The sequence below is a fragment of the Struthio camelus genome, chromosome 1, assembly GCF_040807025.1.
Source record: "Struthio camelus isolate bStrCam1 chromosome 1, bStrCam1.hap1, whole genome shotgun sequence".
NCBI classification, from domain to species: Eukaryota; Metazoa; Chordata; class Aves; order Struthioniformes; family Struthionidae; genus Struthio; species Struthio camelus.
The window spans coordinates 202,429,021-202,448,511 of NC_090942.1; the positions used below are offsets into that span (position 1 = coordinate 202,429,021).

Here is a 19,491-nt window from a genome sequence, read left to right on the forward strand (position 1 = left end):
GGATATTCTCCATGATCTGTCTTGTGACTGAGGTGAGATTTACTGGCCTATAGTTCCCTGCAGCCTTTCAGTTTTTCATAAACATGGCTTTTTCCACTCTTGGGGAGCGCTGCTGATCATCATGCTTTTTCCGAGACGGCGGACTACACAGGCGGCCTCGGTGTGCTCCTTGTCCCCATGTGCGAAGGCTGGGAATTGTGTGAAATTTGAAGGAATTTCACACAATGAAATTGTGAAGGAAGCAAGGGGCAGGGAGATAGGGGCACTTAAAGATGGAGGTACTGGGGGGAACAACAAACAGCTCTGCTTTCCTCATGAGATTAAACTGCAATTCCAACAAAAAAACAAAACAAAGAGGTGAAACCAGGTTTGCCTCGCGTGTATCACACAGTGCTAGAGGTGCTGTAGTAACTGGTCAGGCCCCGCTGGTGCGTTTTCCTGGCGAACCGCGCCGACGGCGGGGGGCCGCGCACGCCGCCACCTCTCCGGAGCTAACCGCGGGTCACCGCCTTGCCCTGCGCGCACCTCCGGGGGCTCAGCCCGCCTTCCCCCGCGCCGGCGGCCGCTCCGGGCCGCGCACCCCGCCCCGCGCACGGGGGCACAAGGCCCTTCGGCCCGGCAAGCGCGCAGCTTTGCCGGCGCCTGGCCGCGGTCGGCCGAGGCGCCTCCGCCCTCGCCGCGCTCCGCCCGGCCGCGCCGCGGCGCGCCGCTGCCCCCGCCTCCTTCCTCTTCCTGCGCGGCGCAGGCCTCGGGGCGGGCCCCGCCTCCCGCGCTCCACCCCTTCCCCGCGGGGGAGCGGCGGCGGCCGCGGAACTAACGGTCCTTTGTGCGCCGCGGCGGGCATGTGAGTGGCGGCGGGGCGAGCCGGGGCCGGAGGCCGCGGGGGCTGCGGGAGCGGCTCCCCTCGCAAGCCCGGCGGTCGGGCGGCCGCTGGCCGCCGCCGGGAGGGCGCAGCCGCCCGCCCTGGTGGCCCTTGTGGGGCCTGAGGGAGGGGAGAGCGGGGCGGCGGGAGGCAGCGCGGCTCCGCTCCCCTCCCTTGCCCTCCACCCGCCCCAATCCGCTCCGCAGCGCGGGCGGCCGCTCAGCCCCTTTCTGTTGTGTGCGCGCAGGCTGCCCCGGGTGACCGTCCTCCATGACTGCCTGGGCTGCAGGACGTTTGAGCTGCCTCCCTCCGCCGCTGTGGGCGACGTGAAGGCGCGGATCCACGCCGACGCCGGCTTCCCCGCCGCCCGGCAGCGCCTGTGGCACTGCGGGAGAGAGGTGAGAGGGCGCCGGGGCGGCGGCGGGCGGCCGTTGGGCGGCCGTTGGGCGGCGGGTGGCCGTTGGCCCGGGCCCGCGGCGGGAGGGGAGGGGAGGGGAGGGGAAGGGAGCGCCTGGCCCTCGCTGGGGGCCTGTCAGGGCTCGGAGCTGGCAGCCCCCGTCTCGCTGCCGTCAGGTCTCGCCGTGGGGGCGCGGCGCGGCGCAACGTGTGGTGGCTGCAGGCGTGAGCCCTTCATAGGAAGGGAGAGAACCGTTTGGCTTCTTTTGATGGTGTCCGCTTCCTATATTCTGCCTTTATATCTTTTATTTTTTCTGCTTGTATTTCACTTAATGTATGTTATTTCTGCCACTTCTGAGATAATTCGTGTGCTTTTATCTTTGTTTCTTGGGGGAGTGGGGGAAATTCACCCTGAAACTGCTGTGATGTGCTTGTTCTGCCTGCCTTTCTGGCTCTGTTCACCCCTCATGATTGACTTTCTACTTCTTGGCCAACTTCAGCAGTGGAATTGATGTCACCAAGACAGGAGGCTCTTGCAAGTTGAAAACTGAGGTCTGGTGGAGGAGAGAGACCCAAAAGATTGTTCTTATTCTGCTGAAAGCATCAGCCAGAGCTCAGCAATCGGGTGCTGTTTGGCATGCTGCTAGTCATGGGAAGAATGCTGTTGGGAGAAGGGAGCAGGAGATGCTGGTGGGGGCAATGGCAAGGTCTTGAGAAGAAGGGGAGAGGAGCCTGGAAATGAGGGTTAAGTAGGGTAAAGGGCTGTGCAAATACATAGGAAACCAGGTGTTAGTAGTTGTATTGCTCATGAAGCTTTTAAGAGCCTATGTGGGGAGCACAATTTTTGATCACTCGAGTTTGAATCAAATTACCTGTGTAGGCCTTTTTTTATTTTCTTGCGTGTCCTTGATTTTGTTCTCTCCAGGCCTTCCTGTTTTGGGAGGAAGGAGAGCTGTAGTGTAGATCACCCTTGAAAATTCATCTAGAAGCTAATATACGAACAGCACTCTAACTGGCACAAAAGTGTATGTTTTGGCAGGAAACAGTCATTAAGCAGACTGTAATAGCTATTCTGATTTTTTTTTTTAAGTTTAAAGTAAAAAAATTTGTGGGAATATTTCTTTTCTACCATAGTAATTTTGAAAATCCTTTATAACCTTTTGAAATCCTGTTTCCTAGGATTAAATTATTTTATTATTTATTTTACTGAGGTAGTAGAATATTCATTGATAAATCCCTTTTCCACTTTAAAGCTGCTACCTGCAATTTACAGATGTTAAATAAAATCCAGATCTGTTTCTCTCTTAGTTCCTTCTACTGATAAACTGTTAATACAAATCTCTTCATTGTTCCTTGTCTGTGCTGGTGTTTTGGATACAAAAATATGCTCTGGAAGACTTCTGTAATTCTGTCATTATAATACTTGGTGATCAGTTACAGCATTCTGTGAGTTCTTTTTATTTTAGTGAGTCCTGAGTGGGTTCATATACTCAGTTTAAGCTATTTTACATCTTGAGTCATGATCAGCTTAAGTGCAGTATTTCTATTGGAACTTATATTAATTGTAATGTTATTGTAAGTACTATTTAAAACTAATGCAAACGAAAAATATGACTTGTTTCTTGTTAAAGTATTAAAGTTATGATAATATAGTCGTAAGCGTCTGTGTCTGTTTAAGCACCAAATTCATTCTAGTGATTGGTTAAGTTTTAACCCATGGAGATGAGAAAGTGGTCCTGAACTTTATTACAGACTAAGGCTAATGTGAATTGGCTAGATTTCAGGTTAGCACAGTTTGTTTAAGAATTCTGGTGGTTTTTTGTTTGTTTTGGTTTTTTGGTAGGTTTTTTTTTGGGGGGTTCTTCAAGGCTTAACCAAAAACACTTTGGAATTTGACTGTACAAATGTTAGGAATTGCAGTGCAACCTATAATTCTGCATTTGTTATCATATTATATTTGTTGTCCTGCTATATATGACAGGGACATATATTATATGAAACTAAATTTTCAACAAAAACATGATGTGTTATGGATACTGAGTAGTTTTTCCTATAGCTGCTAAGGAATTTTCTGATTAGTTTAACCTTATTTCTGTGTGATACCCCCTGTGAGTCCCTAGAACTGCATGTAGAGATAACAGGTAGATGAGGCAGTCAGGTTTTTCAGGAGGCTTGCTAAAACATACTGTTGTCTCTGCATGTTTTGTCTTACTAGTTGCTTTGGGTTGATATACCTTAGTTTAGAACTGAAATTGCATGCCGTTATGTACTATAAAAAAGTACATAAGATTAGGTATTTTTTGTATGCATTTATTTTCTTTATGGCATGTCCCTTAGAACAATAGGTATTTTCATTGTTTGCTTCCAGAAGTTCCCAGCACTTAAAACTACTCAAACATAAAATTTTGAGGCCACCTTTTGCTCTTACAATGTTTCTGTAGAAAAAATTTCCCACCTGATTTGTTTGTAGGCCTTTGCTGGTACTGCTATTGACAAAATGATACGTTATCTGAGGGGTATTATATAGATCCCTAGGCAAGAGAGGTCATCTTAGACCTCAGAGAATTAAACTGTTGCTTAAACTGAATACTGGAAGTTGCAAGGTATTTATATATGTTTAGATAAAAACAAACTTCATCGTATAATAATGTATGGAACAAAGCTCCTGTAAATTACACTGTAAAATGTTTTTATCAAGATCTCTCTTTTTTTGTTTCAGTTGTCCGATGATACCAAGATTCTGGATCTTCGAAAGTCTCAAGATCAGATTTTTCTAAAGCTTCAGTCAGAAGGGTTGAAGGGAGGAGGTATGAAAAATACTTGTCTCTGTTTATGAATTGGAAGGTCAAAACATTTTCTAACGTAATGTGGAGTAAATCGAAGTAATTGCTTCACATTCAAAGAATAGTATTTTTTTCTTATGTCAGAGGGTATCCCTTCACTTATTCTTCTCATTCTACTTCAGATAAATTATTATTATTTTTAGGTGCTTTGGTGTTTCTTTTTTAGTTTGTAATTTAATATATAGACTTTTTAATGTTACCACCCTTTGAGATCGATAAATCTCACTTTGCAATAGAGTTGATAGCTGCCTTGTCTCATATAAAATAAGCTGAATACTAGTAAACAAGATTGTTCCTGAAAAAATATGCTTTCAGTGTATAAAAGCATATCTTTTCAGTAATTAAGGTGTAGAAAACTACCACTGCTGTAAAAACTTTGAATTCTTCTGTTTTTTGTCTTTGTTTGCTGTTAATTGTGTATGTTTAGCAAAATATTTCTTACAAGAATTGCAGGTATATCTGTTTGTGTGTTTTCTGAATTACTTACAGATTTTAATTAAAACATTTCTGAAATAATTCTGTTATTTGACTGCTAGCATTAATATTCTTTTAACAGTAACTTACTTGTAAGATAATGCTGAAGAACGAAATACAAAGTTATGAGATGGTAGAACACCACTAATTTAGTATTAAGGAAAACAGAAAATTAGATGGACTTGTGAGCAAGAAGGAACCTTTTTTTTTTTATCTAAGCATTTTATTTGGTATCACAAAAAGTAGTATTTTTTTAACCTTAATAAGCCATAGGTCTGTTGGCTGGTAATTTCCTAGTGATAAAGTGAGACGTCTCTTATGTAAATCACATTTTTTTCCTACGTTGCTGAGGATTCTGTGGTGTTTTGTCTTATGTTTGGTATTATAGTATACGGGTGTATATATAGTGTGGTTTTTTTGCATGTATACTTGATAAACAAAGTTATATGCAGGGGAGAGAGAAAAATAATTATTTTACTAATAAATTTGTGAGGAAATGATAGGTGGGACAGTGGTAGAGTCTGTTTTCCTTTGTGGGGATTGTGTCATTAGTCTTTAAATGAAGTATGGGTTTTAGAATTTGAATTTGGGGGACTCTTCTTTAGTCTCAGACTGGAGATTGAATTGAAGAATATGGATTCTTTCTGATACATCTGCAGAGAATTACAGTTAAGCAGAAACAATTTTTTCTACAGAGTACCATAGATGTCTGTTTGAAGTAAGATTCTGTTTGGCAAAGCTCAGTAGGGTTTCATTCAATGATGGACTGCCTTTCTCTTAGAACTTAGGGTTAGCGGAGTCCATGTGCACCAGAACTTTATAACCCTTGGTAATACTTTTCTGCATCTCATTTCGCTCCTCTGCTAAGCCAGGCCCAGCACTACAAGGTGCCAGAACAGGAGGTGTACACTAGAACCAAAGTATACTGTGCCAGTGAGTAGCTGACAGTAAGGATCGTCACTGGCTATAAAAGCTTCAGAGCTATTGCCATCTGATACTGTCCTGCTACGTAAAAAGTTGTCCTCTACAAAGTAGTTCCTGTATTTCAATAGCTAGTAGAAGGAGTTGAAGTATACCTCAGGAAAAGCCTTTAGCGCCAGGATTTTTCATCTGCAGATAAAACAGCATGTTGACTTTAACAATATTGTTATTTGCTCTTAAGTTTTTTTAAATACTTATTTTAGAAGTGAGATATTTTGTAGTATCAGGCCCCGAGTTACTTAAAAACAAATTCTGAGTCCCTAGTAACAATTTGGTGAGTGTATTTGTAATTTAAAATTAAGTGCACAGTAGAATAATACGTGGTTTTCTTTTTTTCTGTTTTTAGGCCGTTTTGGACAAACAACTCCACCACTTGTTGACTTTCTTAAGGATATTTTAAGAAGATACCCAGAAGGAGGGCAGATTCTTAAGGTATACAATAATTAGTATTTTTAGGAGTAATTTAATATGCGTGACACACTACCATTAGTTTAACACTTTCTAGAAATTCTTACAGTGGTACTTCATCAAATATTCATTGGGGTACAATAGATACATGTTGCCATTTCTGTGTACAAGGTAAAATGATTTATCAGTTGTTCTTTTATTTATTTTATGGTGTCTGAGTTCACTTCTCACAGATGTCATTGTAATTCCTAAGAGAATAGGATAAAAACAGTTTTCTCTACTTGGGTGTTTTATTGGCTATTGTAGTTATAATTATTATACTGTGATGCTCAGCTTTAGAACAGTCAATGTTACATGGACAACCCAAGGATGAAAAACATGGTGTTGACCTAAACACCCAAAAAAACCACTGTAAATAGAATATGGAACTGTTAGAGTCACCTTAGTTTAGACTTACGTAATCTGTATTTTTTTTCAGATGTCTGAGGTGTTTGCTCAAAGTTCCCTAAGTTCCATAAGCAAAAAGAATGGTACCTGTAGAAGATGAGTTGTCTGGTTTCTTGTTTTTTTTTTTTTTTTTTTTGTGTTAAAATAAGATAAATTGCAATCTAGAAGCGCCAGTTTTCCACTGTTTGATGTGTGCATGGGGTTTTTTTGGTTGTTTTTTTAGGAGCATCTGGAGTGATCAGTTCATATTTGGATGTTGAACTCTTCTCACCCAGAGTGCTTTATAAGAGTTGAGGTTAGGGGATTCATTTTGTCAGTATATAGGATTTCTAGGTTCTAACTAATAAGATTTGGTACAGATTTTTTTCTTTAAAAATTCCCTAGGCAAGCACTGTGGTCACTAAGTTGCTGTTTAAATCACGACAGATGATGATATTGCCTGGCATCATTTTAAAGGTTTTCTTTGCAACTATGGCACTTGAAATTGGTTATGAATGCTTAAGATATATCTTCAACTGTTTCAGCAGACTTTATCCTGGTTATGTTCCTAGAAGTGTCTGTTTACAGGATGGTTGTGATGGATGCTTACATTTCACTGTGTATTTGCCAGTCTATAAGATGCGTGTGAATTATAGAGGATTCGGAACTTCTTAACAAGTTAACCCCAATTTCTCTTGCCAACGTGAAGAAATAAGATAATGTCCTTAGAAGTCAGACAGGTAGATCTAGAAGTGTAAGTGTTCCTCTTTTTTGTGCTTTACAATTTAGAGTTTGCAGAGTGTTAAGGAAGGAAATTTTGCAGGAATTCTGCTGTTATGTTAAATTTAATTTCACTCTTGAGAATTCTTTAAATGTGAAAGCCAAAAATTGTGGATGCTGGATGTGCCATGGAATGAATGCAAGTCTCTGACTATACAGGTGGTCTCCATACTTATTATTTGATATTTCTAGAGGCTTTGGTTATCTTTTGATATTTCTTGCATGGTTGTGGTAATTATTCTTTTAGAAGAATTGCATTTTTTTAAAAGTTGGAATACCACATATAGAGATTTTGTAAATGCTTATTATTTATGCTAAACCGTGGGTATTTTTCTTGCTATCCCATCTTGTTTCAAAATGATGTAGGTCTTACAATATGAATAATTTGTTTTGGTTCTTTGCATGATGTGCCTTATAGAATGAATGTATTGTCATAAAGTGAGAAATTGTGAGGTTACAGATTTGAAGCCAGGTATTAGATAACAATGAACTTACTTTACTGTCAGCAGTATGTTAGAATGCAGCCTAATCCAAAATGCCTGGTGCTAGTTACATGTTTTCCTAGGGAGAGATTCATCTTTGTAGCAAATCTTTTTATTTCTATTGAATGACATTTATTTGGTATAGATAGTTTGGATATGATGTGATGTATGTACACAGTCTTTCAGTTCAGCTCAGGCATTTTCTGATGCCATAATTTTTATATATATACACATACATATATACATGCATGCACATATGTATTCTATATAAGTTATAGATATATCTTTGAAGACTTGGGATATGTTTCGTGATCCAATATAAATAGAACGCTTTAGGAAGCTCTAAGCCTGCCCGTGTTGGTAATCATTGTTCTGCGTCTACGATATATAATGGTATTGATATGAATGGGATTAGAAAGACACACTTTATCAGTGGTAATGTTTACAGAATTAGTTTATTGACATTCCAGCCATCAGCAATTTCTATTTATCACCATTACTGATCCTATTCACAAATATTTGTTTAACAGTCTTCTGTGTCTTTCTGCTGTGGAGGCTTTGACAGTTGAGCTCTAGTGCTTCACTGTTTATAAAGTTAATTTCAGAGCTGTTTTTCAACCCTCTTCTGGGGGGTGTTAGAAGTGAGCATGCTGGCTCTTGAACTGTTAGTTCATACTGTGAAATGCTGACTTAAATTGAATTCAGTTGATGTAAAGAAGCCTACAGTGTATTGTCCCTTCAGGACTTTTTGCCACACCGCTATCTTACAGTTGTTGTGTGGTCTTAACAATAAACTTTTTTTAATTTTTTTTCCTCCCTTCCACCAGACTTGTTGTATTAATCTAACTTGGGATAATATAATAGTAGTTTAATAGCTTATTTCTAAAGTTTATAATACTGCGTGTGTGTAGTATGAGTGCCAAATTCGAACCACTTTTACAATTAATATTTGCCTGATTGTTCTTTTTATGATGATGATGTCTATTTTTGTTTGGGTAAACTGGATTAAATAGATTTGATTGAAAAAGTATGAAAACAATTACATTTTTGCACGATTAGTGAAAATTGTTTTCTGCTGCTTAAGTTGGGAAGCCGTGACTGCAATACATACAACATTACTGCATTACTCTTTTGTTTTGTTTTGTTTTCTACTCACTCCCCTGTTAGGAACTGATCCAGAATGCAGAAGATGCTGGTGCTACAGAGGTTAGGTTTTTATACGATGAAACTCAGTATGGAACAGAAACTCTTTGGTCGAAGGACATGGCACGGTATCAGGGTAAGTATGCATTTCATTAATGTTAGCTGTTATCCTTCAATATGCACATGGTTCTGCGATTTCTGTTTGCTTTATGGATATGATCATATTGGAATGACTGCAGTGCCACTTTCACCTTATTAGGTGGACATTTTATCATTTGTTCCAATGTTGATAATCTTTTTCAAAAGCCAGTGTCTGGTGTTGAAGGTCTTGCCCTGTCTTTTTGCAGATTGTCTACAGCAGCTTTCCAAATGCTTCCAGTTAATGCTGTGTAAGAAAGTGTCCATGTTCTGATGTATTCTAAGACACTTCTCCCATGGAGACTGTATCTTTTGGTTTATTTTCCTGGGTTCACGTGGTATTCCAAAATACAGGAAAGGGTTTTTTGTGGAACAAGTGAACAAGACCTCATAAGCAAGAACACTTGGGATATTGGACAAGCATTTTCAATTTTTCATATGTTATCCCCATCTTTTGAGTCCTGTCTGCAATTTCTAATGTAAACGTGCTGTAGTGGACTGATGACCTAAGCCCCTTACTCTTCAACACCCTTCAGGCAGTTCTGTTTTCCTCCCTGTCTCTTATTCTTTGCTTTTACACCAAACTTGTCTTCATGGTATCTGTCTACTGCAGATGTAGTTTCTTGTAACTTTAAGGTTTTTATGTCAACAAAACTAATAAATATGTAACCGTTGTTGACGTGTTATGAAAGAAATTAGCTTCCATAATCATCCCAAAAGGTATTCAGTCCTGATATGAAGATTTCAACGGTGGATAATCCACTAATTTGTTGTTCTAAGTTTTTCCAGCTGTTAATCTACCTCATTATTATGTCTTCTAATTTGGAACTTGTCTGTCTTACTTTCTGGACACTGGTTATTGTTATAACTTGCCCCACGAAGGTATTAATATATTGACTGTGATTAGTATTCCTTTTGAACATATTTTCAATATACTGAACAGATTGAGTTTGTCTTTCACCACTGGACACTTTCTTTCAGAAGTTTTATTGCTCTTTTCTGTCTTCTGTTCAGTTTTTCAAAACCATTCTTTTAAAATCTGGACACCAAAACTGGATATCACGTTAGAATATCAACCTCATAAGTAGCATATTCAGAGGTAAATTCATCTCCCTGCTTCTGCTCTTGCTGCTCCTCTGTTTATGCATCCCTTTCAGCACCAAACATAATGTGACGTCAACTTGAGTCATAGCTTTCCCATTAAATTTGCACACGCATACTTCCTTAAAAACATGCTTTCTCAGTTTTATAAGTTTACTTCCTAGAAATTTTCAACAGTAGCTTTCTTTTGTCTTCCTTTTCACGCTCCCCTGTTTATTTTAGGGCCAGCATTTTATGCATACAATGATGCAGTTTTCACCCCTGAGGACTGGCATGGTATTCAGGAAATAGCAAGAAGCAGGAAAAAGGACGATCCCCTGAAAGTTGGAAGATTTGGAATTGGCTTTAACTCAGTTTATCATATAACAGGTACTCTCAGTAGTTAGTTTTAAATGACAATATTGATGTTGTAAAGTGTTTAATTATACACACATTCATCAGACATGTAAGATTCTCTGTAGTGCTTTTATATTGGGTACCTGACTAAAGTCTCCAAGATCCTTAAGGAGTGTTCAGATTTTTCTAAATTTTCTGGAATTCTGTCTTTTGGACTTTGAAGGAGTATAGCTGAAAGATTAGAGGAGATTCATTTCTTTTTGCATTGTTGTTATGTGCTTAGTCCCTTATATTGAAATGAACGTTTCTCCACGTTTTTATTTCAATTGTGCATTGCAGTTCACATTATAGAGATGCATGATAGAAGGTAGGTATGTAAGTAGAAACATGTATGTTTAGACTAGACTGATACTTTTGTACGGTTTCTTTTCATAATAAGAAGTGATCCTTTTTACTTAATATTAAAAAAGATGCCCCATAATAGAAATATATACACATTTACTTCTAGAGAGAGATTTTCTTAAAACAAGAAGTACTTGAATATGCTGATAGTAAGTGCTAAGATATTCTTTGACAAACTGGTATATTAAATCTGGAAAACTATTATTGTGGTGGAATCTTTTACTACGGTATGGTAAAAAGAAGGCAAAGTAAATGGTACTTGCAGTTGACATGATATTTTTAATAGCACAAGGTAAGAGGCAAATTTTTGCAGAAATACCATTTTTAACTTGTGCCTCCAATGACGTGAGCCTGTAAGGCACAGGATATTTTTTCTCAATATTTTATCTAGTAGAGCATGGATAAAAGCTTTGTTAATAGGTTCAATGGTGTGGTAGTTTTAGGAATTTATACTTTTAAATGTACAAATTTTACTGTTTGCAAGCCTTAAAGATCTTCCAAGTGTGAATGTAATAGACATGCTTTATATTACATCTTCAGTAAATTAGTGAAATTTTTTTCCTGAAAGTATTAGAAAAGTAATACTTTTCTTGCTCAATATTTAGGAGAATTCAAATATTTGTGTGACTATGTGTTTAACTGCAGGATAGGGATGTGCTTGTTTCTCAGTAAGTACTGAATCACACGTTATCAGATGCACGTCGTTAGAATTACACTAGATTCATTGGAGTTTTATAACATCTTTTTCTCTTGACCTTATTAAATTCATTTTATAAGACTGTGTTTGAAAAATGTGTTATTTTAGGGTTTTATTAACATTTGTTGGATTTGATTTATGCAGATGTCCCTAGTATTTTCAGTGGTGACCAAATTGGAATGTTGGATCCCCATCAGACCCTTTTTGGACCTCACGAATCAGGCCAATGTTGGAATCTAAAAGAAGACAGCAAGGAAATCAGTGAACTTACAGACCAGTTTGCACCATTCATTGGTGTATTTGGCAGCACTAAGGAAACCTTTAAGAATGGAAACTTTCCGGGTACATTTTTTCGTTTCCCACTTCGCCTGCAGCCTTCCCAACTGAGCAGCAATGTTTATGACAAACAGAAGGTTTTGGAGCTCTTTGAATCCTTCAGAGCAGATGCAGACACAGTGTTGCTCTTCCTGAAGAACGTTCAGGATGTTTCGTTGCATGTTAGGGAGGCTGATGGAACTGAGAGACTGATTTTTAGAGTAACTGCTAGTGAGAACAAGGCCTTGAAACATGAAAGACCCAATTCTATCAAAATCTTAGGAACTGCAATAAATCAGTATTGTAAGGGTGTTCCAAGCAACAGCATAACATGTGTGACATACTATGTAAATATAATGCTAGAAGATGAGAGTGTTAAGGATGCACAGAAAACGTCTTGGTTGGTATGTAACTGTGTAGGTGGTCGAGGAATGTGTACTGAACTGGATTGTTTGGCTGATGACTTGAAATTTGTTCCTACTATTGGAATAGCCATGTCTTTATCAACCAATGGGGAGGAAAAAGGAGCTGTAGCAGACTTTTCAGGAAGAGCATTTTGTTTTCTTCCTCTGCCTCCAGGTGAGGAAAGCAAAACTGGTCTCCCAGTTCATGTTAGTGGTTTCTTTGGTCTCACTGACAATAGGAGGAGTATCAAATGGCGAGAGCTGGATCAATGGAGGGATCCAGCAGCTTTGTGGAATGATCTTCTTGTGGTGAATATAGTGCCGAAGGCATATACTACTCTTATTTTGGAAGCTATCAAACGAATGGAGACTGAGAAGAATTCAGATTTTCCCTTGTCAGCTGAAAGAATCTACAGTTTATGGCCCGATGAAAACAAAATCAGAGTACCCTGGAAACCAATTGTAGTACCTCTCTTTAAAGAGTTGCTCCAGAATGCAGTTATTTACTCAATGAGTAATCAGTGGATAAAGGTGGAGCAGGTGCACTTTTCTGAAATGGATGAGAACTTGGAGTACACACAGTCTGTTCTCAACTACCTCCAGAATTCAGGGAAGCAAATTGCCAAGGTACCAGCAAATATTGCTAGTGCAGTACATCTTACTATTTCTAGTGTTAAAGCTGTGAAAAAAGTGACTCCTGCTGTAGTACGGCAAGCACTAAGGAAATCTGGACACAGTGGACCTGCTGAAGAAAAGCTTCATCTCTTAGAATTTGTGCTTTCTGATGGCGTCTACAGTGAGCTGATTGGATTAGAGCTTTTGCCGTTACAGAATGGAAATTTTATTCCGTTTTCCTCCTCTGTTTCAGAACAGGATGTAGTTTACATAATCTCAGAAGATTATCCAAGGTAAACTTAAAATATTAAGTATTGTGGGTTTTTTTTTTTTTCCAATTTAAATACTGTTAAAGAGCTTCAGACTGTCATTTGCTTATTGGCAAAACAAGATGACATGCAGCAACCTATAGAATAGTGGAATAATGCATAGATAGAACTCAGTTTTCTGTATATATGTCTGTATTGGTGTGTGTATGCCTCAATGCATTTGAAAAGTTTGACAGCTACTTACCAATATAAAGAATCATTTGACTTAAAGGGCATACTCCATGTTATATTTCAGATCAGCTTTCATCCAAGCAGTATAAAGAAGAGGAGGTTAAAAACATGCATGCTAGGAAGTATGTTAGGATACAAAATTTTATTAAACTTAAAGCATGAGATGACTTGCTTTTTAGAGTACCTTTAGTTGCAGTAAATACCATAGTACTAAACACGTCTTATTTTCCGTAAATACTCTATGCTGTCACTACCGGGGAAAGAAGTGGGCCTGTCTTCTTTCTACTTACGCTCCCCCTTTGATCTTTCCTGTCCCCCTGCAATTAATTCTTATTTTTTCCTTGTGTATTTTCCAGCTGCATGAGTGTTCCAATTTGGTTCACTTTTCAGCTGTAAAAAAATGTTTGCTGACAGGAGGGAGGGGATAGGAAAGAGCAGAAAAGCAGGAATAAGTTACCTTGGACTGAGGGAAAGCATGACTGCTTCTTTTGATGTCTGTACTGGCTTATGAATGTTTAAAACTCTTCTAAAATCTGGACCCTTCTCCAAGTAATCTCCTACAGGTACTGCTTGAAGTCAGTCAGAATGTAAATGTAAGAAATTTGGTGTTTCTTTCTAGTCTGTACTTAAATGTAGCTATCCCTCCTTAAGAAGTGTTACTTGTATGTGTGTTCACAACCAGCCCTCCTTCTCCTTTCCCTCAGAGTTCCACTAATTTTCAGATCCTCTGGCTGCAAGAATGTGCCAGGTGGCATGGACTTTGCTGTTTTTACAGCCATATGGGGTTATGTATAAGGGAAGGAGAGGTGGGTTGGAGTGTGCCACTGTAGATAACACTAAGGAGAAAAATTATTCCAGATAAGGATGTTTATGTAAAATGGTGGTTTGAATGTACATATAGACAACACATCTTCCAGAAAAGCAGCTGTAGGTAGCTAGTTGGTCTTCCCATGTTGCTTGAGAATAGTTTGCTTTTTCACGTCTGCTGCTCTTCTCTTTTTTTATTATATTCTAAAACTCTAATTCTTCTTATTCTAAACATTTCAGATTACTTATCGGGTGTTAACACAGTCCTCAGAGCCAAGGACTGTGGTGTCGTCTTAGGAAAAACAAAAAAAAAATCCTGTAGAATCTCTTGCAGGATGGTTTACCTTTTGCCATTCTCTTGCTTTCCATTTCTCCTTCCAGAAGCCAATGTACTAATACAAAATATATTCCCCTGAAGAGAGTAACAGGTTTTCATTGTCACAGGCCTGCTTCAAAGCAATCACAAAACAATTTTTCGGTAATTTATGATACCACTGTATCTCATTCTGTTCATGTTCTGTTATTAATGGACTTTGTTTAGTCTTGTAAAACTGATACAGAGGTGTGTTATACCAAGCATAAATCTATTTGCCAACCTCTATTATAGTAATACAGAAATTTGAAATAGGAATGCTTTACTTTCCTCTCTTCTTGCCTACAAGAAATACTTTTAATTCTAATGTTACAAATCTGATAAATGACTTATATTGCTAGATATTTTAAGCACACTTAGGATTTAAGAATTTTCCTGTTTGCGTATTCAAATTTGGAGCTTGCTTAAAAGACTGAAGTATTTTCTTTTTCTTTGATTTCTGTTAATATATACCTGTGAAAGAACAAGTAAGATTCTGTTTTGGCCTATGTATAATTGGATACTTGTGGATTTCTTTCTGGAAGACCTGAACTGTTAAAAAAAAAAAAAAAAGCTTTTCTTTTTTTTTTTTTTTTGAAGTGCTAAGATAAAGAAAGGAGAAGGAGGGACAGGATGAAACTAACTCCTAGTAGCAGTAGTCTTAATCACTGTCTGACTCTGACTTTTGGAATCCAAGGATGTGTGTGAAGTCCTGAGATCTCATATTCAATGTCTTTATGCTTTCAAGTAGAATCGTTTTAAGAGACATAGAACCCTGGCTGCTATTTGACAATTTTTTTTCTAGAACATAAATACAAGAAAATAATTTTCTAATGGCAGTATTTCTATGAAGAGAATATTTGCTTAAACTTGCTTTGAAAAGAAGCATAGTTGGAAAATTTAGTTTCTTATTACTGTGTGTTTCTAAATGCATTATTTACTTATTTATAAAAAAAGTCCTCTGAAAGCACTATTCCACATATATAAGCAACTACTTTGCATGGATTGCGTTACTGTGCCAGTAATTTCTGTATAACAACATGAATGAATTGGATGCTTTGCTAAAATCTTTTCTTTTTGTGTGTGTGCGTATGTGTGGGTTTTTTCTTTTTTTTTCTTTTTCTTTAATGATGTGTTAGATCACTCTTTCCTGGCCTTGAAGGAAGGTTACTTTCTGATGACCTGAAGCCTGAGGTTCTAGCTGCCTTGAAAGAGGCTGCCAAAAGCCGAGGTAATAAATCTTTTATATTCTCTTATTTATAGTGAAACAGATTGCTAGTGGTTGGACAGACTAGTTTTAAATCCAAGTTTAAAGCAATATCTTAGTTGAGTTCACATAAGTAAGTTGATCATCTCAAAAATATTAAGATATGAGAGTCTATGTCATTTCACAATTTGAACTAGAATGACAAATTAAAATTGTAAATGAACAAAAAGACAAAGGGAAGAGAGGAAGGCTATAGATTTACAATAAAAGAATAGATAACCACTTAGTAAGGCATATCTTGAAGGTTCAGTAATTCTGTGCAAATGGTATTCCTCCTCTGAAGACAGTCTACTTAACTCTTTCTGTATATATAACATGCAATAACTATGTCATGTGTTTGGTTAGTGTGGATTATGCTTTAGAAGCGATCCCATCAATGAATTTTTTTTTTTTTTAAACCAGATGAGACTATCTTACTCGTCTAGCCTGAACATACCATCGACCATATAATTTCACAAAGTATTTCCTGAGCCTTAATTCATAGCTTATGGTTGAGTGAAAGTAGATCTACTGAAAGACTTCCAATATTGATTTAAAGACTAAGTGAAAACGAATTTGCTGCATCTGTAGATAAGATACGTCTACATTTAACTTCCTTCAGAGTTAAAATTTTCTGCCTCTTTTCTAGTGAGAATTTGTTTATATTTAACTTTCTGTCCTTGTATTTCACTATGCATTTGATTAGTAAATTTGAAGTCTGTCTCAGAGGTCTTTTCACCTAAATAAAGGCAATTTGCAAACAAGTTACACTTCAGCTTATTTTTTTAATAGTGTGACCGTATGGTGAGATATTTTACTCTTCAGTGTCTAGAAAATATGCCTTTCAGCGGAAACATTCTTATCTGTCTTTTAAATTGTCCAGTTTATCAGATTTCTTTTCTAGACTGAAGTTATTAAAACCAGACATGGCATCCTAGGCATCATTGACTTGATTTACTTTTCTTGATAAACTTCATCATCGTCTTTTCAGCGACAATCTCTTTCTTCAGCCTGTTCTCTCTTTTTTTTTCTCTTCCAATCCTTCATATCTTCTCTGTTTGTTTATTATTCTTCTCCTTCAGTTGGAAACGTGCTCCATGGTTAAATTATTGCTTGATTATCAAAAATTATATAAAAATAAGATAATTCTAAGGCAAATAACATAGATATTAAAACCATGGCAAAAAAGATTGAAAGAATTGGAATAATGTGTTTCACGGAGCAAACTGTGCAAATATTTAATATAAATAAGAGAAGATACAAAATCAGTGCTGGGACTTTCACTGAATAGGAAGACCAGCAAACTTGAAATTATTGTATAGAAAAATTTTATTCTAAAAACAGAACTGCCAAAGCCTTATTGCCTTGTTATGGGAGGTAGGGTGCTGTGTCTATTCCTAGCTGTGGTAGGATATGCTTGTTATAGTTTTCCTTGTTGTATTACTTTCTCCCAATACTGTTTTTCATTTATTTTGTTTTGTTATAATACAGGCTATACACTGTTGGATGCAGTGAGTACTTTAAATCATGTATCCCAACAGTGAATATTCTTAATCTGTGTTAGAACCATAGAGAGCTATTATTATGCAAGTAATAATTGCTGAGACTTCAAAAGAAGTCGAGATCAGGACAGCCACATTGAGATTAGATGGGTGACAATTTGTGTGGCAAATGGATTTTAGCTTGGAAGGAACACCAGTTCCTTGTGGTTATTTGTAGCAAGGAATGCCAGTTTCTTGTGATGGAACTCTAAACTGACTTTTGAGATGGATTGTCCTAGACAGTTTCCTGCAAGTGAATTTGACAAAAAGTCCAAAAACATGCTTTCAAAAAGAAGGAAGAGTGAGGTTTAACAGAATATAAGAATACAGAATAGTTGAATAATAGAATATAGAGTAATTAAGAATGTATCTTAGAGAGAAAGCAGAGGTGACTACGACACAGTAAAAAATGATATATATTCATTAACTAGTCTCTTACTGAGTTCTGTTAGGACATACCTTCACTTCCAGGCTTGGTCTCCAAATTGCAACAAATGGTGTGGTCCCACTAGTTCCTAGGAAGATTTTTTGGTTCCTTTTGAGATCTAGTTTTCTCTTCTTTTTCCTCTGACAGTTTCTTTGAACTGCGTTCTTCCAGAGACCTGTTCTTGGTTAGTGGTATGTCTCTCATTGATTAGAAGAACATATATGTCTGTATGACAAGTATAATTCTTCTGAAAATGCCTGAGGATTCTTACATAGTTCTTGATAACTTTGTAGTGGCCTTCTGTACTCGTTCTGCCTCCTCCTAAATTATTCTATATTCTAAGATTTTGCTTGGTTGTGAAGTATGGCTGCAGTACTTAAAAAGTGATGTTGTTATAACTGTTAAATATTAACGTTCTTTTTTGGGGAAGTTTTGAAATCCCCCCTGTCAAGAACTGGACTTACGTAGTTCCATAAATTATCAGATATATTCCTGATACAGTTGCAGAGATATAAAGAAAGGGTTTGTTTTTTTTCCTGATTCCTTTCAGGAAATGGTATGGATTTTTTTTTTTGTGTTGTACAAAAAGAACTGAATCACTTTTTCTCTCATAAAGCGTATACCTCATTTTTATTGCAAACGGAAACATGAATAACTCTATATAGTGCGTTAATGTGCAACTCACTGGATGTTAAATGTTTTCTAAAAAACGGATTTGATTATGTTCTAGCCCAACAGCTTCTCTGGGGATTTTCAGGTATGGTTATTGACTGAAGATGTACTGGATTGGATTGGAGCTTGGTATTTGTGTGAATTGGGTGATTCGCTATTCTCATTACCTCAGCTTTCTTGGAAACAAAGTTTGCCAAAAGATAGCTACCAAAGACAGTTAATGAAAAGAGCTATAAGTGCTTATCAGTGAAAAAACGTTGTAGTTAACACTCACAGGGAAAGTGATTAACATTTTCATTAGTTTATTTATATATATATTTTTTAAATTAAAATCCATACTGTAGGTAGATTTCCAGGGTTTTAGGATCACCTGCATAGGTTTTAAAACAGTATTTTTCAATTTCTATGCTTAAATATTGGGCATAATAACGAGCTTAGTTTTTGGGGGTGTATGCTTATCTTGCTGACCCAGTGCTCCCGCTATTTCTCTCTCTTTTCATAAGGCTGCTGTCATTTCCTAACAGCATAACTAACATAGTGCATAGCTCTGTGAGCATGAAGTGAAAGAAAACTAATTTGTTTCTGAAGGATATTTTACTGCTTATCTTCAGCAGAGCAAGGATAGTAGATAATATTGTTGGTTGGACCATTGCTTTTAATGAGACAGCAGTACTATTTAGATGAAAGAAAGAACTGAAATTCAGATAGATATGTCTTGCTTCTATTTCTGTAATCTTCATTGTCATCAGGAGAAAGTGGGGTTTTTTGTTTTGTGCGCTATTTTCTACCCTACAGACATTCTATAGTTTTTACTTATGAGTTGTCTTAATGATAGCTGAGATATGAGGGTTAACATGTTTCTTTTAGTGCAGTCTTTGACAGTAAGAATAGAAGCATATGCGTTTAAACTTAGGTTCAGCATTTATTGAACAGCTGAGTTTTATTGGGCTGCTCTTTATTGTATCTAATAAATAATGTTTCCAATTATGAACAAACAATAAATTACTGGGTAAATAAGTAGTGTAAAGAATCAACTAGAAAAATGTATTTGAAGTTTTTGTAACTCCTTAATTGTTCTGTATGCCTGAAAAACTTGCCAGATTAACAAATGTAATAATGTATTAATCATTTTCAATTTTTTTA

The 19,491-nt window shown here is 37.6% G+C and overlaps 1 protein-coding gene across 2 annotated transcripts in view; it reads left to right on the forward strand.

Annotated features, from left to right (window-relative positions):
- Window positions 1-732: 732 nt before the first annotated feature.
- Window positions 733-19,491, forward strand: part of SACS (sacsin molecular chaperone) — a 30,677-nt gene continuing 11,918 nt past the window's right edge. Inside the window, exons 1-8 of one of the 2 annotated variants that reach the window (XM_068930222.1) lie at window positions 733-844; window positions 1,110-1,260; window positions 3,978-4,065; window positions 5,903-5,988; window positions 8,820-8,931; window positions 10,257-10,403; window positions 11,614-13,096; window positions 15,602-15,693. In XM_068930222.1, the coding sequence (XP_068786323.1) occupies window positions 843-844; window positions 1,110-1,260; window positions 3,978-4,065; window positions 5,903-5,988; window positions 8,820-8,931; window positions 10,257-10,403; window positions 11,614-13,096; window positions 15,602-15,693 (2,161 nt within the window). In that variant the 5' untranslated portion in view covers window positions 733-842. The remainder of the gene's footprint in view (window positions 845-1,109; window positions 1,261-3,977; window positions 4,066-5,902; window positions 5,989-8,819; window positions 8,932-10,256; window positions 10,404-11,613; window positions 13,097-15,601; window positions 15,694-19,491) is intronic. The other variant, XM_068930223.1, reaches the window with a different exon arrangement.